The sequence below is a fragment of the Vicugna pacos genome, chromosome 15, assembly GCF_048564905.1.
Source record: "Vicugna pacos chromosome 15, VicPac4, whole genome shotgun sequence".
NCBI lineage: Eukaryota > Metazoa > Chordata > Mammalia > Artiodactyla > Camelidae > Vicugna > Vicugna pacos.
Window position 1 is genome coordinate 27,810,336 of NC_133001.1, and position 18,117 is coordinate 27,828,452.

The window sequence follows — 18,117 nt, forward strand, 5'->3', positions numbered from 1 at the left end:
CTTGGAGACATCTTAGATGTATGTCAGTTACTCATTTCCAATTCAAATAACTAACATCCCACTATGTGCAATTCCTGGCTATTAATTAACTATAGAGTCTTGGGAAGTTGTCCAAGGTAAGTATAGCTAAGAGACCCCATCCCCTATTAATGCATGTAGGCAACACAGCATCCCAGCATCTTCAAATTCAGAGAAGACTAGGGGTTATATCCTCTACTCCCCGATTTTATTCTTTGGAAAGCTTCTACCTCCCTTACAGAGCAGGTACAAGACTTGACTCCAAGGTTCTGACAGGCAAACTCCCAGAGACACTCCCTATTTACCTGGATCTTTGGTCATCCCATATGCCCCCTACCTAATGTCTAAATGCCAGATTCTTAGCCCACATGGCACCATCCAACAGGTGACACTGGGACATGGGGAACAGGCTTCTAACTCTTCACACCTTATCTCCTCCAGGGAGCCCTTCCCACGTTCTCTGACCCACACTGAGGGAAGGCCACATGGAGTAGGAGAAAGAGCACTAGCTGACCTCCCATCCTGGTACTGCCCCCCTTCCTGTTGGATGACACTGTGAAGAGAACCTCTTTGAGCCTTGGCCTTTTCATCTGCAAAATGGGGGTGGTAACAGGTGCCCTATAGATGGCCTTGAGGACTAAATGAGTGGGGGTTGTTAGGGGCCTCAGTGAAGACCCCAACACACAATGGGCACCCAATAAATATGAGTTCCTGCCCTACCTCTGAATCTTAGCACCATATGCCATGGGCACGCCGGATGCTCAGCTTGGCTGTGTTACCATCGTCTCTCTCTGTATACAAACGTGCTTCAAAAAATCAGAGCAGCAGACATAAACTGTTAATGCGGGACTTACAATAATGCTTAAAACATGTTATATGAGGTTCTGTTTTCTGCTCATACTGACATTTACAGATTCAACAGTTACTCCAAAGGCTGAGCAGCAATGCGGTCCTGGTGATCTGCCCACAGGTGCCATGAGCTTCATGAAGGCAGGGACCAAGTCTCACATTTCTCTGTGTCCCTACCTCCTTGTCCAGCTTTATCTCCTGGATCCAGTGGAACCACGAAGTTCTCTGGACTCACTGGCTTCCTTCTGCATCCACGCCTTTGCCCAGCTAATCTTCTGCCCAGAGCACCCTCTCCCCTCCTTTGCTTTCCGCCCTGTGTCCTCATCACTGAATTGACTTCCACTCACCTTTCCCATCTTGGCTTAGATGCTCTGCCTTCAGGAATACTTCCTCATTCCTCCAGGTCTCTTATGGGGTCCCATCATCTCTCCTAACTCTTATCATAGCCCTTCCCACACTGGGCTTCCGCCTCCTCTTTCAACTCATCTGTGAGCTCTTGGGGGCGGGGCCTGGGTTGACCTCACCAGCCCATCCCCAGGCTACGCAATGCCTGGCACACAGTACTCAATAACTATCTGATGGAAACAATAACTGGATGCACCTCTCTTGCTGCTGCTTTAACTTGAGCCAGTGAAGTGATCTGGGTTCAGGATCTGAGGCAGTCTTGTGCCAAAGGGTGTCTTTATTTATTTTTGTTTGGAGAAGGCTGAGGTCTGACTCACGAAGGGTCTGGAGCGGGACAACCCAGCCCATCACGGCCCCACAAGGTCCTGGGAAACAGGCAGACTGAGGTCTGGTTAATGGGGTTTCCTCTCCCAGCAGCGGTCAGCCTGGGGCACCAGAGTTCCCTGATTGCTGGTAGGAGATAGAACCAGAAATAGCATGAACCAGGGTTTGGGAAAATTCCATCAAGATGGATGGGCTAGGAGAAGTTTAGGGACTTGGTGGGTATGTTCCCAATCCTTGCGGTTGGTGTTAGGGGAAAGCCACATTCCTATCCCCTTTGGCATTTCTTCAGAAGTAAGGTCTTAGATTTAAGAGGTCTGGGGCTGATCCAGGGGGAAGGACACACTTTTAGTGGCTGCAGTGGGGGAGTAAGGCAACACTTCTGGAAACTGAGTTATAAGTCACTCCAGATCCTTCTGAGAAATTGCATCTGAGAAGCAAAGCTAGTAGACCTGCCTTTTAAATCACCCCAATGCTACCGAGGGCTAGAGGCCCAGTGGGCTGTGGCAGTGTCTGGACCCCATCGTGGACATGGGCAGGCTGCCTGAATGCTTGCTTCCTGTTTGGTTGGTGCAATTCTTTCACAGCCCTTACTGAGCTAAAGTCATAAACACAAGCTTTCCGAGGAGCCAGCAATCTCTGCTTCTGTCTTCATCTGATGACCAGGAAATCAACAGCTGACTTTATTCTAAAGCACCGAGGAAACTCCCTGATCTTCAAGGAAGGCTGTGGCATGGAGCTGTAGTGCCCAGGCTGGTCCCAGACCCCGCCTTCATCTCTGCCCGGCCTGACAGCAAGGGTGTAGGTAGCAGACTGACCACAAGCCAAGTCCCCTGCTCCACGCATATGACCAGAACTGGGCAGACATGCTGTTTCTCGGGAGACCTGCTACCTCCACATGGTCTCCAGAATGCCAGCTTTCAGGTTCCAACTCCCTCTTGTGTCTTCCCCGACATGAGAGAAGACTCACTCCATCCACCTTCCCCTCCCTGTCCCCATGGCACTTTCTGGAACAGGCATGTGCTCCCTCCTCCTAACATTCTTCTGTGTGTTACATTTTCCTCTTCTATCCCTCAAGGTACCCACTGCAAAGCAGGGCACACAGCCGTCCCTTAATATTCATTTGCTCAGAATCATTTTATTCACTGCAACAGTCAAACTCAAAATTTCTCTTTGCTTTAAAATGTCAATATTATCTAAGTTCTACTTTCTTCTTTTAAGTATCCTAAAAACAAAAGGGAGAATTTAAATAGACCGCTGGCTCAACCTCAGTCAACTGGATTTTTACATATACGCATGTATTCATTATACTCATATACAGACAGAGGATGTGTGTTTGTTTATACACACATGCTCACCTTTGAAATTAAGTGAAATAAGGAATGTGTAACTGCCAGTGTCTTGCCTGACAAAAATGAGGGTTGGAACAGAAATTCAAGTTAGCTACCATTTGCCTAGAAGTTTCTCTAGCATATTCTTCTAGCCCATCCCTCCTTTTCAATTTTGTGAACTAAGAATTGATTGTACTTTCGGATTTTCCTTACAGGAAACAGAGCCAGACACACAAAGCATTCATCTGGCACTGGGCTGCCAGCAGAGACTTTTACAGCATCTTACCTTGCCATGGTGATGCCCCACCATTTTTTAATCCATTTCCTTCTTAGAATGTGGTGGCCAGAACAGATGGTTTGATTCCTGACTCTGTGGTCTGAGCAATGTCAAGGGCGGTGGCATGAGCCTTTCTCCTTGGTAGAAACTCTCAAATTAAACCAATGCCTAAGATAGAACCCATGTTTTACCATTTCTTAAGCAACTGTGATAAAACACTGACGCTCTTAGTTTTATCAATCCAATTTAACCTTGTTATAGATGGAACTGTGTCTCCCCCAAAAGCTGTGTTGAAATCCTAACCACCAGGACCTCAGTACATGATCTTATTTAGAAATAAGGTCTTTGCAGATGGAATCAAATTAAAATGAAGTCATCAGGGTGGGGCCTAATCCAGTATGACTAGTGTCCTTATAAGAAGGGGAAATTTGGACACAGAGACAGACATGCACTGAGGGAGGACCAGATGAAGAGACACATGGGGAATGCCTCATCAAGAGGGGAGGGATGCAGCCACAAGCTAAGAAACACCTGGCACTACCAGGAACTGAAAGAGGCGAGGAAGGATTTCTTCCCCTACAGGTTTCAGAGGGACGCTGGCTCTGCAGATGCCTTGGTCAAAGATGTCTAGCATCCAGAACTGTGAGACAATAAATTTCTGTTCTTGTAAGCCACCTGGTTTGTGGTAGTTTGTTATGGTAGCCCCGGAAAACATACAAACCCCAATCTTCTTAAATGATTTTCTGCATCCAAATATAATCTTTACATTTATAACCTTGGCTTCTTTTTCTAGTGGTACTTATTTCTAGCCTGTCAAGATTACAATGTTTTGCTAACACATCTCTCTGAAACTTGAATTATTTGCCAAGGAAGTGGGGAAAATCAATATACCTAGCTTGCTGAGGATTGTATGACAGCATGTAAGGAAACCTCATGTAAACTCTAAAGCACAATGTGAATGTCATTTTAATTCTATCATCCATCTTATCTGCCATCTTCTTCAGCTTTTTGTCATCCTAAAATTTGATTGGCATACCTCCCATCTATCAAGATGTATAAAAAAATATTGGATAAGACAGGGTCAGGCCGGGTCAGGCTCAGAGCCCTTTAACCTGCCTCTACAAACTGACAGTCCTACCAGCACCTTTGGGGGACAGTTGTTAAATTCACTGTGAATCAACCACCCATGGTCACTTTCTCCATCTTGTTCAGGAGGATGATATCAAAGACTTTCAATTGTTTTGCTAGAACAAAGATACACAATTCCTGTAGTCCCTAGGTTCCTGGCCATTCCCTGCTCCACAGGAGAGGGTCACGGCAGTGTGGTGGCCTCTGCTGCTGGTACACAGAGATGGAGAGCCACCCAGGCCTCAGGTGGTAACCTCGAATGCCCCCTGCCCCATAATCTGGTCCATTGCCTCTGTCTAAATCATGACTGAGGGAGAGCTGCTTCACTCCTGAGGCACTGTGTGTGTGTGTACATATATATGTACATCTGTATTTAAAAATGAACCAAATCTCTCAGACCAACAGGCATTCTGAACAACCCATCACAGCTGAATTCCGTCAAATCGGTGGTTTGCTGGAATTCAGCTATTTCCCCTTGCTCCTTTTCCGTTATTGTTTTCTAGACTATAAAAAATACACACTTTTACAAATTCAACTTGAAGAGTTGCTTTGGAAACTCTTACTAGCTCACACTAACCTCTTCCTGCACACCCTCAAATACTTTGGTGATCAAAGGAGTTTCGCCAGCTATAATCTGTCTATAGATGAGTGGTCTCTAGGGGGCTACAGACCCAGCCCTCTGGAATCTCCATTATAGGGGAAGGCAGGTATCCCCATTATGAAGAAATTATCAAACTTGGAACACTTGTTATGATGCTTTTTAAACAACATTTTGGGGCATCTACCTGAAGGTTTGTAGGGAAGGTTGTGCCAGTTTAGAAACTTAACAGACGCTTGGAAGGAAAACCCAAGACACAACTCCCTGTATCCCCGGCTCCCATAGGAGAAGGGGATGTGGCCCTTATGTGCCTTTGGTAAAGTGGGGGGCTTGTTAAGGTGATTCCAAAGCTGTTTCTACCTGAAAATTCTATGGCTCAATCATTTTAAGTAAAATAAAGTATTTCAAGCAAGCTTCTTGACCTAGGTTCTCACTTCTAGAGCAAGACTGGCAAAGGATCTGGCCCTTTGACTGGCCAGTTGGCAAATGTTTTAGGCTTTGTGGGCCATGGGATCTCCAACACGACCACTCCTCTCTGCCTTGTGGCTCCAGAGCAGCCCTAGACAAGACGTCAGTGACTGAACATGGCTGCATCCCAGTAACACTTTATTTATGGGCATGAACATTCCAATTTCTTTTAATGGTCAAATGTCACCAAACACTCTTCTCTGACCATTTAAGAAAAATGTAAACAAATATACATATATATAAGCATGACTGGGACATTGTGCTGTACACTAGAGATTGACACATTGTAACTGACTATACTCCACTATTAAAAAAAAAAAAGAAAAGAAAAACGTAAAACCCATTCTCATTCTGAGGGCTTCACAAAACAAAGCAGTGGACAAGATTAGGCCTTTGGGCCAGAGTTTGCCAAACTGTGCATCAGAGAAGGAACTTCAGGGCTTCTGTGAACCTTGTAAAATACAGTCCTGTGTGCAGTCTGTATGGGCACACTTGGTTTTTCCTGGAGAGAGTACACTATCAGATTTTGGAAGGGGTGCTGACCTCGTGGCTAAGTTATAGACCACAGACATAAAGGCTTCCCCTCATACCAGGCCTGAATTTCACTGAGGTACAATCACTCTCTCAGAGGAGTCCACAAAGAGAAGAAAACCCTGACAAAAAGTCTCAGAACCTGAAATGACACCCTTTGCTCAAGTCCCTTGTATCATGGGGCCCCAGCCTGGGGCATTCCCTTTGGCCTGTGTGGTGCTATATGGGAAGGCTGACGTGTCCCTAGGAAAATGGTTGAGAAAAGTCTCCAGGATGCAGGCTGTGTGTCTGAGGCTCTTTCAAAACCAAGAGAAGCTATCTGTCTCAGACATAGCATTTCTTCATTCCTTTTAGGGAAGGAGACATTTCTGGATGGGTCTGAAGGGCGGTGCTGATACCTACCTCCCCAAACCCTCCCAACCCTGCCCAGCTCCACACGTAGGCACACTTTCAGCTGTGACTATTTGACTTTAAAACTTGGTAACAAAAGTATAAACCATACATTTCAGCCAAGATTCATTTTGGGCCATGTGGTTGTGGACATATTCTCATTGCCTGTACAGTGCTCACTGGCCATCGGCGACCTTCAGTTTGAAATTTGTAAACGGCCTAGAGGCAGCTCCAGGTGCTCTAAGAATCTCGGCTCCCCAGTGAGGCAGGCAGCATTTTGGGGCAAGTCGGGCCACCTGCATCTTCTGGCACCAGTGGTACCCAGCTCACAGCTGGGCCCTAACTAAGTGGACCCTGCTGAGTCCCCAGACAGTGGCCCAGAGCAGAAGCTTTTCTCACAGAGGGGAGCCTGCCACCCTCCAAGACCACTCAAGAGAGGAAAGGAGTGCCCCTTTCCCACTCAAATGCTGCAAAGGAGCTTTGAAACAGCTCCTGCGGCCAAGAGGCCTCCAATCTGCTGCCAACAAGAAGGGTCTGGAGCTGCTATGTGGGAAAGAAATGCCCCTTCCTGGGGAACCATCCTCAACCCAGGCTGGACCCCCTCACACACCTCGATCGCCCTGTGCCTTTCTTTCCTGAGTCCTTCTTGTCACTGGGGCTATAAAATGATTTAATTTGTAACTGTCTCCTCCACAGGCTGGAGGCATCGCTTGGGTGTCTGTTGTGTATTTCCAGTACCAGCACCGTGCTTGGCACGGCTCAGTTCCTCTGAGTGGGCGGCATAATAAAGCTTATGGATGGAGACCTTCCCAGGTGCCAGGCGCTACATCATGAAGCTCACCTGCCTGACTTATTTAAACTCATGCCCACCTCACTGGGAGGCTGTGCTGCTACTACCCCCACCAGAAAGACTAGCAAACAGCTTGCCTGAGGTGCACCAGCCAGAGGTGGAACCAGGATGGAATTCATTCCGTCCCCAGGGCCGTGTCCCTGGCATCCTGCCTCCTGCCAAGAGGCGTCAACGGGGTCCTCTGTGCAGAGGGCTAGAGCGCTGAGCCCAGCAGAGGCAGCCAGTTCAGTGGCTTCCGCCGATAGTGTTATTGCTAAACACAAACAAGCAAGCAAACAACTGCCTTCTGCCCTGTGTCCCTCACAGTGAGGCCACCATCCCCACCAGGCCATTTGGGGTCATTTCTTAGACATCAGAGGTGAAGAAGAGCACAGCCCTTCTAAATTCTTTATTATGACCGAGAGTAAGAAATAAGTCTTATATGTGATCCAGTGCACATAACCTCATCCCACCACCCCAAGGAAAGACACATCAAGCTACAGTTCACTTTTACAATATGTGATGCGCTCTGTGTTTTAGTCTAATACTCTCCTTTGTTCCTTTCTATTCTATTCTTCATTAAAAATGCTTTCTGCACCTAACCCACTAAATTAATTTTACAACCCACTGATGGGTAGACCAGAAGTAGGGGAAAGAGGCACCCAGTAGGGATGTCTGGAACTGAAAGCATGCAGAAAACACAGTATTGACATCCACGAATAAAAAGCCTTAGGAGGAAACAGCACATCACCTGCCCTGGCTTGCCCAAGGCCTGAACACCCATGCCAGGCTCTGCACTGAGCTGGCCCCATGCAGCGGGACGTGCAGTGGCAGGACCCATGCCTGCTCCTGCTGGAAGTGGGCAAACACACAGTGGCAAAGCCGGCTCCGCTCTGTGTCTAACTGTGGGGCCCTTTCCCGTTTACCATTGGCTTTTCAAAGCAGTGTCACTGTTGACAGCTGGTGGGTTTAACTACTCTAGGGAAGCTTTTTTGATGCCCAAAGAAGAAATTTTCCAATCTGGTCATGGCAAAAGCCCTGATCCTCCATTCACCAATCTTCCCACCCCTCCGACCCCATATGTATGAAGATGTCCTGGATGGGGATCAAGCTCTCTTGGCCCGGGATTTATTACTGCTCTGCCTGCTGGCTTTGAAACGGGAATTGTAAACATTCTAACAGATGCTTCTCAAGTCAAGATGAGGTCACCCACCTTCTCTTACCATTCAACAATTTCAGATTTCCTAACACAGGATCTCATCACCCCAAATTCCCAAGCATACACTGGAATAGATCTTGAGCCATAAAAGGTGAGATGAGAATTTAGAGATGGAACTGAGACAGAAAGATTCTCTGGAAAACACTGTAGATTTACAGAGTTCATTCATTCATTCCGCACATATACACTGAATCCCTCCTATGAGCTAGGAGTTGCTGCTGAGGATGCCAACTGTGAACAAAACAGATGAAAATCCGTCCCCTAACACATTAACCAGAGCTTACTTATCGTTGGTGTCGGGTGACGGACCACTGACGAGTCCACTTTTCTCTCTGCGTTAGTACATGCTTGAATTTTTCCATGTTAAAAAGGTAAAAAGATAATTCTCAAATCTCAAACACATGATGCGGAGTAAAAGAAGCCAGACACAAGAAACATACAACATGGCTCCATCTCCATGAAACCCTAGAGAAGAGGAATCTCTTCTCCAGTGACAGAAAGCAGATTAGCGACTGCCTGGGGCAAAGGCACCTGGGACCTTCCTGGATATTCATGTGCTGGTGGTTACAGGGGTGCATCCATTTGTTAAAACACATCCAAATATACACTTTAAACAGGTAAGTTTGAGTGTCTGTAAATTTTATTATAATAAAGTTGGCTTAAAAACCACACACATCCCTGCTCTCCTGGAGCATGTTTATGTGGAGCAGCTGGAGGTGGGAGAAATCTTAGGGACCACATGAGCCCCACACTTTACAGGAAGGATACAGAGACATTCAGGGCCTTGTTCAGGGTCTTACAGACTCCAACAGCAGGGACCTGGACCCAGCCCAGCGTCATCCTAGTAGCTCACTGCCTGTGATACAGGCTGGGGGCTAAATTCTTGGAATCCCATGTTCTGGGGTGATGGTTTTCTGACTCATTCGGTGGAATACCCACATCCCAGGTACCTGGGTACCTGTAGCCAGAATCTGCCACACCTCCCCAGGAAGACCACCAATCCTGTGCTTTCCAAACACTAGCTGAGGGGCCAGCTGCTTGTGGGGAGGATGGAATGGCTGGAGCCCCAAGTCAATGTCTGGTTTATTTCCTAAGTCATCGCAGTTGACAAACCCCACTCCAGGCTTATCTTCCCATCTCTTTACTTAAGGCAATCTTCATATTTCGCTCTTCCAGTCATTCTGGACCCTGCCTCATACCTAGCTGGGCTCACACACCTGAAATACTCCACTGACAGCCAAGCTCTGTGGTCGGAGAAAACCCCCTCGGGGGTGGACGAAGTCCCAGAAGGGAGAAGCCCGAATGACATGGAGGGTGGGCAGACTGGGGCCCATGGGCCAGGCCTTCTCACTTTGAAGAGACTGAGGCTGATGTGGAACCTTAACAAAACTTCACAAACTGAGCCCTCCCCTCCCCCGAGGCCACCTTCTTCACGACACCTCTCCCACTCCACTCTGTCCTCCAACCTCGACAGGCAAACCTCAAGATTCCCCTCCCAATGTCAAATCCTAGAATTTATCCCATTGCCTGGTATTCCTCAAGTATTTCAAGTTCAGTATCTCCTCCTGCCATCTAAACTCCTCACAGTGGTGATGACGTGGACGTGATTGTAGGGGATTCTTTTCTTCTGGGTCATCCTCCCCCTCCAAGGCTTCCCAGAAGGCACAAAGCACGTGCTCAGTAAATACCCATTAAAAAGAGCGGATCTGAATCCAGCCTTTCCCTTTCCTTCCATGCCTCTTCCCATGTAGTTCTCTCCTCCTCACCCTTCCTGGCTTTCTCTGTCAGAGTCTAGCAACTCTCTAGAATCTTCCCTGAGGGCACCTGCTCTCCCCGCCTTCAGTCAGGCACAACCTAGTAGGTTCCATGCTCCCGGGTAGGATATGTGTGTTACCTCCAGTGCTCGTGGGGTGGGAAGTAGATTAAATTTAATATACACTAGTCTGGTAAATCCAGGAAGGCGAATCCCAACCTAACAGCTATTAAGTCATAGATAAAAACTTTGGAGGTTATAGAAATGCCCAGCCCAGGCCTCAAATTCCTCCCCTGGGTTGGGGGGCCAGGAGGACCAAGGTGATGCACAGATCGGCCCTCCATCCCCAGGCCACAGGGAAGCTCCTGCAGTCAGAATTCCCTCATGGAGAAATCTCCTGCGGAGAGCCAAAGATGCTCCACTGAGGCTGTTTAGCTCAGAAATAGTTGGGAAGCTGTGATGGCTACCATTTCAGGGTGGGGACACTGAGAGCCATGCAGCTGGGCTCAGCAAAAACACTGCTGAGAACAAAGGCAGTGATGGTAAAGGTTGTAAGCTCACAGCATAAAAGGAGGGCGATTAATGGGGGGACCTTTGGGGGTATTCCAAGGGGCAAAAGGGCTGGGAATACTGGCATCTGGGGTGAGTCACTGTCTTGTAGCACCTCCTTTCTAGTCTCTTCCAGCTCAGACCAGCAGCTGTGCCAGAATTAGACTCAGGAGGCCCTCTGGCAGAGTCTGAATTGTGTTCTTTGCCAGTCTACAGATGCCCTTCTGCCCTGTCATGGATGGCTGCTTCCCTGACTGCAGGGTGTCATCTCTCTTCTGAACTCCTGGGCCCTCTCCTTTGGAACAAGAGTATTGCCCAGTCCAGCCTCCCTCAGCTTAGACCCCCACTGTCTCCATCACTATTAGCATCAGCACCATGCCCAACACTCACTGTGTATCCAGGATGGTCCTAATCCTTTTATATCATTAGTTTTTTTCCCTCCTCACAGCAATCCACTGTGGTAGATATTATTGTCCCCATTCCATGGATCGGCAGATTGAGGCTCAGAGAGATATGACTTTCCCAAAATCCTATTTTCCCAGTTGGAACCTGGCTGTATCTGATTCCACCTCCCAGCCTCCGAACATCACACCACCTCCTGCAATCCTTAACTCTTAACTCTTGGAGTCTTGGGATAAGTGGAAGAGGGGCTTAGCAGGCTAGGTTGGGGGCGGTGAACGGAGAGAAAGAAACTAAAATTTATTGAGAATCTACAGCGCACAAAGCATCTTAGGTTTGTTATTTAATCCTGCAGTAATTCTATGGGCCAATATTCTCATTCCCATTTTACAGATAATAAGGTTGGGGCTCAAGGAAGCCAGAAGTGAATTCCCAAGTTCACATGACTATCCTGTGATAGCGATTTTATTCCCACCCAAGTCTCTGGGGTGAAAGCCAATGCCCTGTCCACTGGGCCAACTACCAAAAACATGTTCCTGGACTTTTCCCATGCCCTCCAGCCCGGGGTCAGTATTCTGGCTCTTGGAGGAACGCTGCAGGCTCTTGGAGGTTAAGGGCTCTTGCTCTGGCATAGACACAGGCCAGCTCCTCACTGACATCTGCCAGGACTGATTGGGCCCTGTTCCCGCTCTATCAGGTGGAAGATGAGGACAGTCTCTCAGGGTTCCTGGGGGGCTCTGTCTTCACGGCCCATGCTGTTAGGGTCCCCAGGCCGGTGGGCTGGCTTTAGGGGAAGGGGCTGCCTGTTGAGCAGGGCTCTTCCTCCGGCTGCTGAGGTGTTGAGAGTGTGAGGGTCTTAGGCCCACTTCCCAGTTTTCTCTCAGCACAGCCCAGTCATGCAGGAGCATGCAGGAGAGGCCTCCCTCAGGGTCCCACCATGCAGTGTGGATGGCTGGATGGAACAGATTATGAGGTTGAAAGGGGCCTCCATGTCACCAGGCCTGAGGGCTCACCTACCTGGAGAGACTCCCCACTCTGGAGGCCTTACCTTAAAGAGGGACATTCACACTGAAGCAAACTTGAAAAGAGAGAACACGTACACAAAGAGAAGTTTACTTGGCCAGCATTTCCCTCATTGTCTTTGGCTTTCACTGAGGACAGCTAGGCTTCTGGGGAGGCAGACCTCTCCCTCCTGCGGGCTTCCCCCCATTCCAGCGCTGAAGCCCTGGGCGCCGTAATCTCAGAGCCTGATGCTTTTGAGGTGGTGGGGGAAGGGAGGAGTGCACAGGAGGGAAGCTGGGAGTCAGCAAAATACCTCCCAGATCCACAATGTCGGATACTGCCCTTTGACCACACCAAACACATCACGTCTGCCCCCTCTGGTCCCCAAGGCAGGCCAGCCTACTAGTAACACAAAAGCTAAATGGGTAGCTTTGAATGACAGCAAATGATGCCACCATTTGGGAACCAAATCCCCAGTGGGATAGACCAGTGAATTCTAAGCTTGGAGACTTTTTCCAGTATCAAAGGTCTTAGCTCCAGCCTTGCGGGCTTTTCTCTTCCCCTGCCCGTCCTCTGCTAGGGGTGCTTCACCTTGAAGCAAGCCAACCCCAGAAAACTGATTTGAGTGCATGGTGGCACCAAGTCTTTAGTTTGGTGTTGAGGGCACATTGCTTGTGCAAAATCAGTTGAGCATGTGGGTGGATAGAAGGCAGACAGGAGCACAAAAGGGAAAGTAGAGGAGGGAGAATAGACAAGATAAGAGAGCAGGAGGGAAGATGAGAAAGAAATCTCCACGCAGAAGCAGAGGCCACTGAAAAATGTCCTGGGGTTGGGTTAATGCGAAGGGGTGAAAACGCAGTCGGACCACTGACAGCTGGTGAGTCAGAGCAGGGGTTAGACAAGGAGGCTTAGGCGCCAGGGAGCAGAAATCTCAGCTTAGCAAACATCTCAAAAAGGCAAAGGCCCGGAGGGGACAGCAGCCAACCTACATGTGTGATAGAACCTGTCCAGAGGCCAAATTCCAGCTACAAATCTGGACAATCTCCTTGGTGGTATCTTTAGAGGGGTGAGGCTTCCCACGGAGGGGACAGAAACCAGGCCTGGGAGCTGTTCTCCTGCCATAGAGTCAGCCCCTGTTGGGGTGGATCCAGGGACATGAGCTCACTCAGCCTCACCTCCAGCACCCACCACCAGACAAAACCAATTTCTCCCTCAATCAGACAGGCAGGATGTACCCTCAGGGTGCTCAGATTCATCAGGGACATCTGAGGGGTGGAGCAGCAGTTCCTCAGCAGGATTCCAGGGATGGGTGGCATTTTGGTCTACAGGGAATGGGAAGGGGGTAAGTAGAGTCAGCCCAAGACAGAGGAGACCCAGAGTCCCCTCCTGGGTACCAGGCCCCTGACTGAATGCCCTGGGGATCTTCAGCCTGATGAGATTAAGGGAGTCTGCATTTGCTTTCTCTGCTGCTGAAACACATGCCAGCTGTCTCCTTGAGGCCATCACCAAGGTGTCAGGCTGGAGATGTTTGCTCACGGACCTGTCCCCTCCCTTCTCACAGTATCTTTGACCCAGAGTCTGTCCCTAAGATCATAAGAAACTCACACTGTCGCTTGTGGCCCAGCATTCTGGGAAGTTGTTCCCAATGTCAGTCTTCAAACTAGTTTTCCTTCCTCCCTCTGTCAAAACCTTTCTTTCCCTGCTTTCCTGAGAAGGCATCTGATGTGTCCGCAAGTCACAGGACACCTTAGGCCCAAAGAGAGCCTATCCAGTGTTGGAACTCCCTGTCCTGTGAATAGAAGATGGCTTCCATGGGGGCCCACCTCAATTTCCTAGTGTCTCTTCAGTGACCTCTTGTGTGGGGCCATCTATTCTGTCTGTGGGGTAGACTGGCCCTGGAGCCCAGAGCCATCCTCATTGCTGGCATCTGAGCCAGCCAGGCAGGACCCTACACCTCTGGGGTGAATCCTGAGTTGGTTAGAGCAGGTGATGGCTTATAAACACCTGTGTGAGTTTTCACACTGGTCCTGAAGGGCTTTCAGAGATGAGAAATACAGTCTATGTCCATCACTGCAGTGGGCTTTAATGCAACTTAAGATCTGTTACACACAAGCCCACAGATGACTCAGGTGGTGCCATTAACATTTTTCAGAAAAGAGTCTTCAGTTAAGGGATAGCTTCGGGACACCTTTCAAACCTGCTAACTAGTTGAAGACCATTCTTTTCTTTTCCAAGTTGGTTATATCTCCGGAGAGAAATCTCTAGTTCTAAGGATATAATGTGATCAGAGGTCTCAATAACCTGACTATATTTTTACCGCCATATAGCTGAGAACTCAGTAGAATCAGTATCACTCAGCTCCAAATGTGACCAGAAACACCTCTTGCACAATGTAAGTTTCCCTTTTCTATTCTTCCTTTAGATGTTCTAATTCTCTTTTCCAAACTGATTTCAAACCAACCAAATAAGCACCCTTTCCTCTGACCCCCAACAGTGTCAAGGATGACTCTGGAGGTCTGTAGGGGTGAGCGGGAACATGCACAGAGGGTGATTTCCAAGGCAACGATGAACTCACTCTTTAGGAATGCTAAGACAGTTTGGAACTTGGTGGGAGCTCCTGGATGGCCCCTAGAAACCTACTTGAGGCCCTAAGCAGAGGACGCAAGCATAGTCCTGCCCTTGGGTTGGGGGTCCTTGAGAGACCCAAGAAAGAGAAACACATGCTCCTGGTGTTTTGGGTGGAGAGGGAGTCCCACCTAACCTCCTGACCCAGGATATACTGCTACTGCTGGTTTCTGGGGGTCCCTTATCCCCCTGCCGACAGGAGCACCTATACTCCTGGCCAAGGGACAGCTCTGCAGTGATCCCTGCCTGCCTGGGCCAGGTGAGGCCTGCCCACAGTGAACTGGGTCACATGCTCGGCCTCTGAGTCCCACTTCACTTTTCCCCCAACCTGTGTCTGGTTCCTTACTTGTCCCGCAGGCCCACAGAAACCTCACATCTGTCCTTTCCAACCCTCCCTCACTCTGGGGAAGCCAGGTACTGTTCAAAGGGTCACCTCTCTCAGGTCTGCACCTTCACTGGGCTCTGAATTCAGACTCGGGGGTGGGGGCCCTAGCGAGGAAGCCCTAGCAGTGTTCAGGCTTTGGGAAGAGCTTTTGGAGACCAGAGCTTCTCGGGACTTCTGCCACCTCAGAGCTATCACCTCCTCTGGATCTGAGCGATGTCCTGCCACTGATCTACTCCAGTGAGAGACTCTTCCCTATGAACCCATCCTTTAAAACTTCCTCATGCCTTTTATTGTAAAGATCTTCTCGAATTCCTTGCTCCCACGTGGCCTCTCAGTAAAGACTTCCCGCCTGCCTCTGCCCCACCCAAGCCCTCTCTCCCCTTTATACCTCTTGTTGATGGTCCCCAGGGTTTACCTGTCACCTGCAACCTGCACCCCAGGAGGGGCTGCTCCTCTAGCCCTGCCCAAGCCCTCTGCAAGGCCAGCATCAAGTCCTTTTGTTGACCTGGAGTCTGGACTGGAGTTGACAGCATTTTGCAGACCTGCACTGGCTGATAGGTCTCTGCTTTCATCTTGGGTTCCTTTTTGTTGGGTCTGGATTCCTTACATGGCTCTACTTCCCAATTTTCTTTGGGCTGATTAACTTAGATTAAACCCACAACAACATTTCCCCCGGAGATGTGAGTCTTTAGTTTCTTCTTCTCTGTCTGGCCTCTGGTTTCCTGCCTCCCCTGGCTTTGTTGGGGGAATCTCAGCAGTTCATCTTGTCCTTAAAGACCACCAGCAGAGACCCTGAGGCTGGGGAGGGCAGCCTTCAGGCAAGCTGGTAAGTGCGGTGAGCCCTGCCCCAAACCCCCAGCATGGAGGCGGCACAGGAGGCCCCAGAGCCTGGGGAGAGGGGCAGGAGTGGGGGTAATGTTGAAAGGAAGGGAAGGTGAACCCAAGTCTAGCCTGTTCTGAGCTGTGTGCCAGCCAGCAAAAATCATAAATACCCAAGGAGGAAGCGAACGAGAAATGGTGACAGGACTGAGTGTCCAGGGAACTCCACCTACAATGGTCTTGTCTGGCCAAGGCCCGGACCACACCCTTCAGCTGAGAGTTACCCCCAACACAGAACATTTCGGAGAATCACGGCACTCTTAATCATCACTCCTCAGAAAACCTTCCAGAACATAATGGAATGCCTCTCTCATGATTCCCCAAGCACAGGAGGGTCTTTCCTGTACTTGGAAGTGAGGGAGAAGGGGGTCTTCCGACAGAATGTGTGGTGACTGCAGGCGGACAGATGATCCCAGGTCTTCCCTGCCCGAGACCCCAGCCCCACCACTCTACACACACACCTTACAGCAGCAGATCACTGCCATGACACGGTCTTTACTCTCAGAGTCAAGTCCGGGATTGGATCGCCAGTCCTATTCCTCTTTCCAACCGCTTTATTGCACCCTCCCCCAAATGGCATCATCACAACAGTCCCAAGAACCTGGAAGGAAATGTGTGCTGAGGCCAGAGAGAGGTCAGAAGGAAGAGCGGGCCAGGGAAGGCAGAGACATGGCCTAAAGAAACGGCCTCTTACAGAGCTGGGCCCACGCACCGCCCCACGGACAGTCCTCCCCAGATGCCAGTCTCTGAGTCTCAGCTTCCTGCTCTGTGCTCACTCCACATAATTACTGCGATGGTTATCTAGTTAATATTTTTCTTTAAACTGACTTGTTAAAAAAATTACCTATAAAGAAACGATATCTCTACCACACATGGAAAGCCAGTATCATTTATAATTTTTGATCAAATAACTCTGTATTAAAATCAAAACGTTCTTCTGTGTCCCAAATAAGGTATCATCTTGGTGACAGCTCCCGGTTATGCACTGTCAACAGTCAACTCCCAAGGCCATCGAGACTCTCTCCTAGGGGCCCTCGGTGAACGCCTGCCCTGGTCAGCTTGGTTGTCAGAAGTGCCCAGACCCTCCCTCTGCGCTCAGGGAGCAGGCTGCCCCTCGGCGGGGAGCGGGCTCGGGGCCTACTTACAATTCGAGGTTTGAAGGGTGGTTTGATCTTCTTCTGCTCCAGAAGCACCCAGTCGATCTCCTTGAAGAATGGGTGCTGTTTGATGGCATCCTCGCCATTCTGCGCTGCCACACAGCCCAGGCGCTTGTTGGGGTTCTTGGTCATGAACTGTGGGGATGGGGACAGAGACAGGATCAGTGACAACGGTCCAGCAGGCAGGCACAGGCTGCGAGGGAAAGATGGAAGGTAGCCAAGGCAGCGTCTTCAGTATCCCCTCCCAAGCCTGTTTTCTGCACTTTCCGGGGCTTTGCCCCTCAGGGTGCTCTTTGTTTTTTTTTAATTGAAGTATACTTGATTTACAATGTTGTGTTAGGTTCTGGTGTACAGCATTGTGATTCAATTATAGACACATATATTCTTTTTCATATTCTTTTTCATTATAGGTTATTATAAGATATTGAGTATAGTTCCCTGTGCTAAACAGTAGGACCTTGTTTATAATTCTTATAGAATTATAAGAATTTGCACCAGCCACCATTTGACACCAGTATATATATGCATTGACTCATTTCATCCAAATGCAAAGCTCTAAGATACTATTCTTATCCCTATTTTATAAGTGAGGTAGTTGAGGCACAGAGAGGTTAATTAACTTTATAACTTCTCTTTGGCCAAGGACAAACAGCCAGCAAGTATCAAACCAGGAATAGGAACTCAGACTCTTTCCAACTCCCTGATTCTCCTCAGATTCTCAAGGCTTCTTATCAGGGCAACTAAAGTCTGATAAACTCACACTGAGAGCTCAACAGTCCTTCTGGAGGTAAGGAAAGAAAACAGTTAAGGTAAATTATCAAAGGCACCTCCTCCCCTTTTCTCTTCTTCCTCCTACTTTAAAAAAAATTGAATTTGTAATCTCTCACACAAAATACCCACATAGATTAACAGATAAAAAACAAGAAAAAGAAAGGCTTATTATTTCTCAATGCTTGCTTGTCTATAAAAACCACATGGATGTGTTTTATACTTTTTGGTTGGTG

The 18,117-nt window shown here is 48.7% G+C and overlaps 1 protein-coding gene across 1 annotated transcript in view; it reads right to left on the minus strand.

Moving 5' to 3' along the window:
• PRKCE (protein kinase C epsilon) overlaps nt 1-18,117 on the minus strand; it is a 472,021-nt gene that overhangs the window by 6,540 nt on the left and 447,364 nt on the right. The window contains exon 14 of the mRNA XM_006216450.4: nt 17,102-17,248. Within this exon, the coding sequence (XP_006216512.1) occupies nt 17,102-17,248 (147 nt within the window). The remainder of the gene's footprint in view (nt 1-17,101; nt 17,249-18,117) is intronic.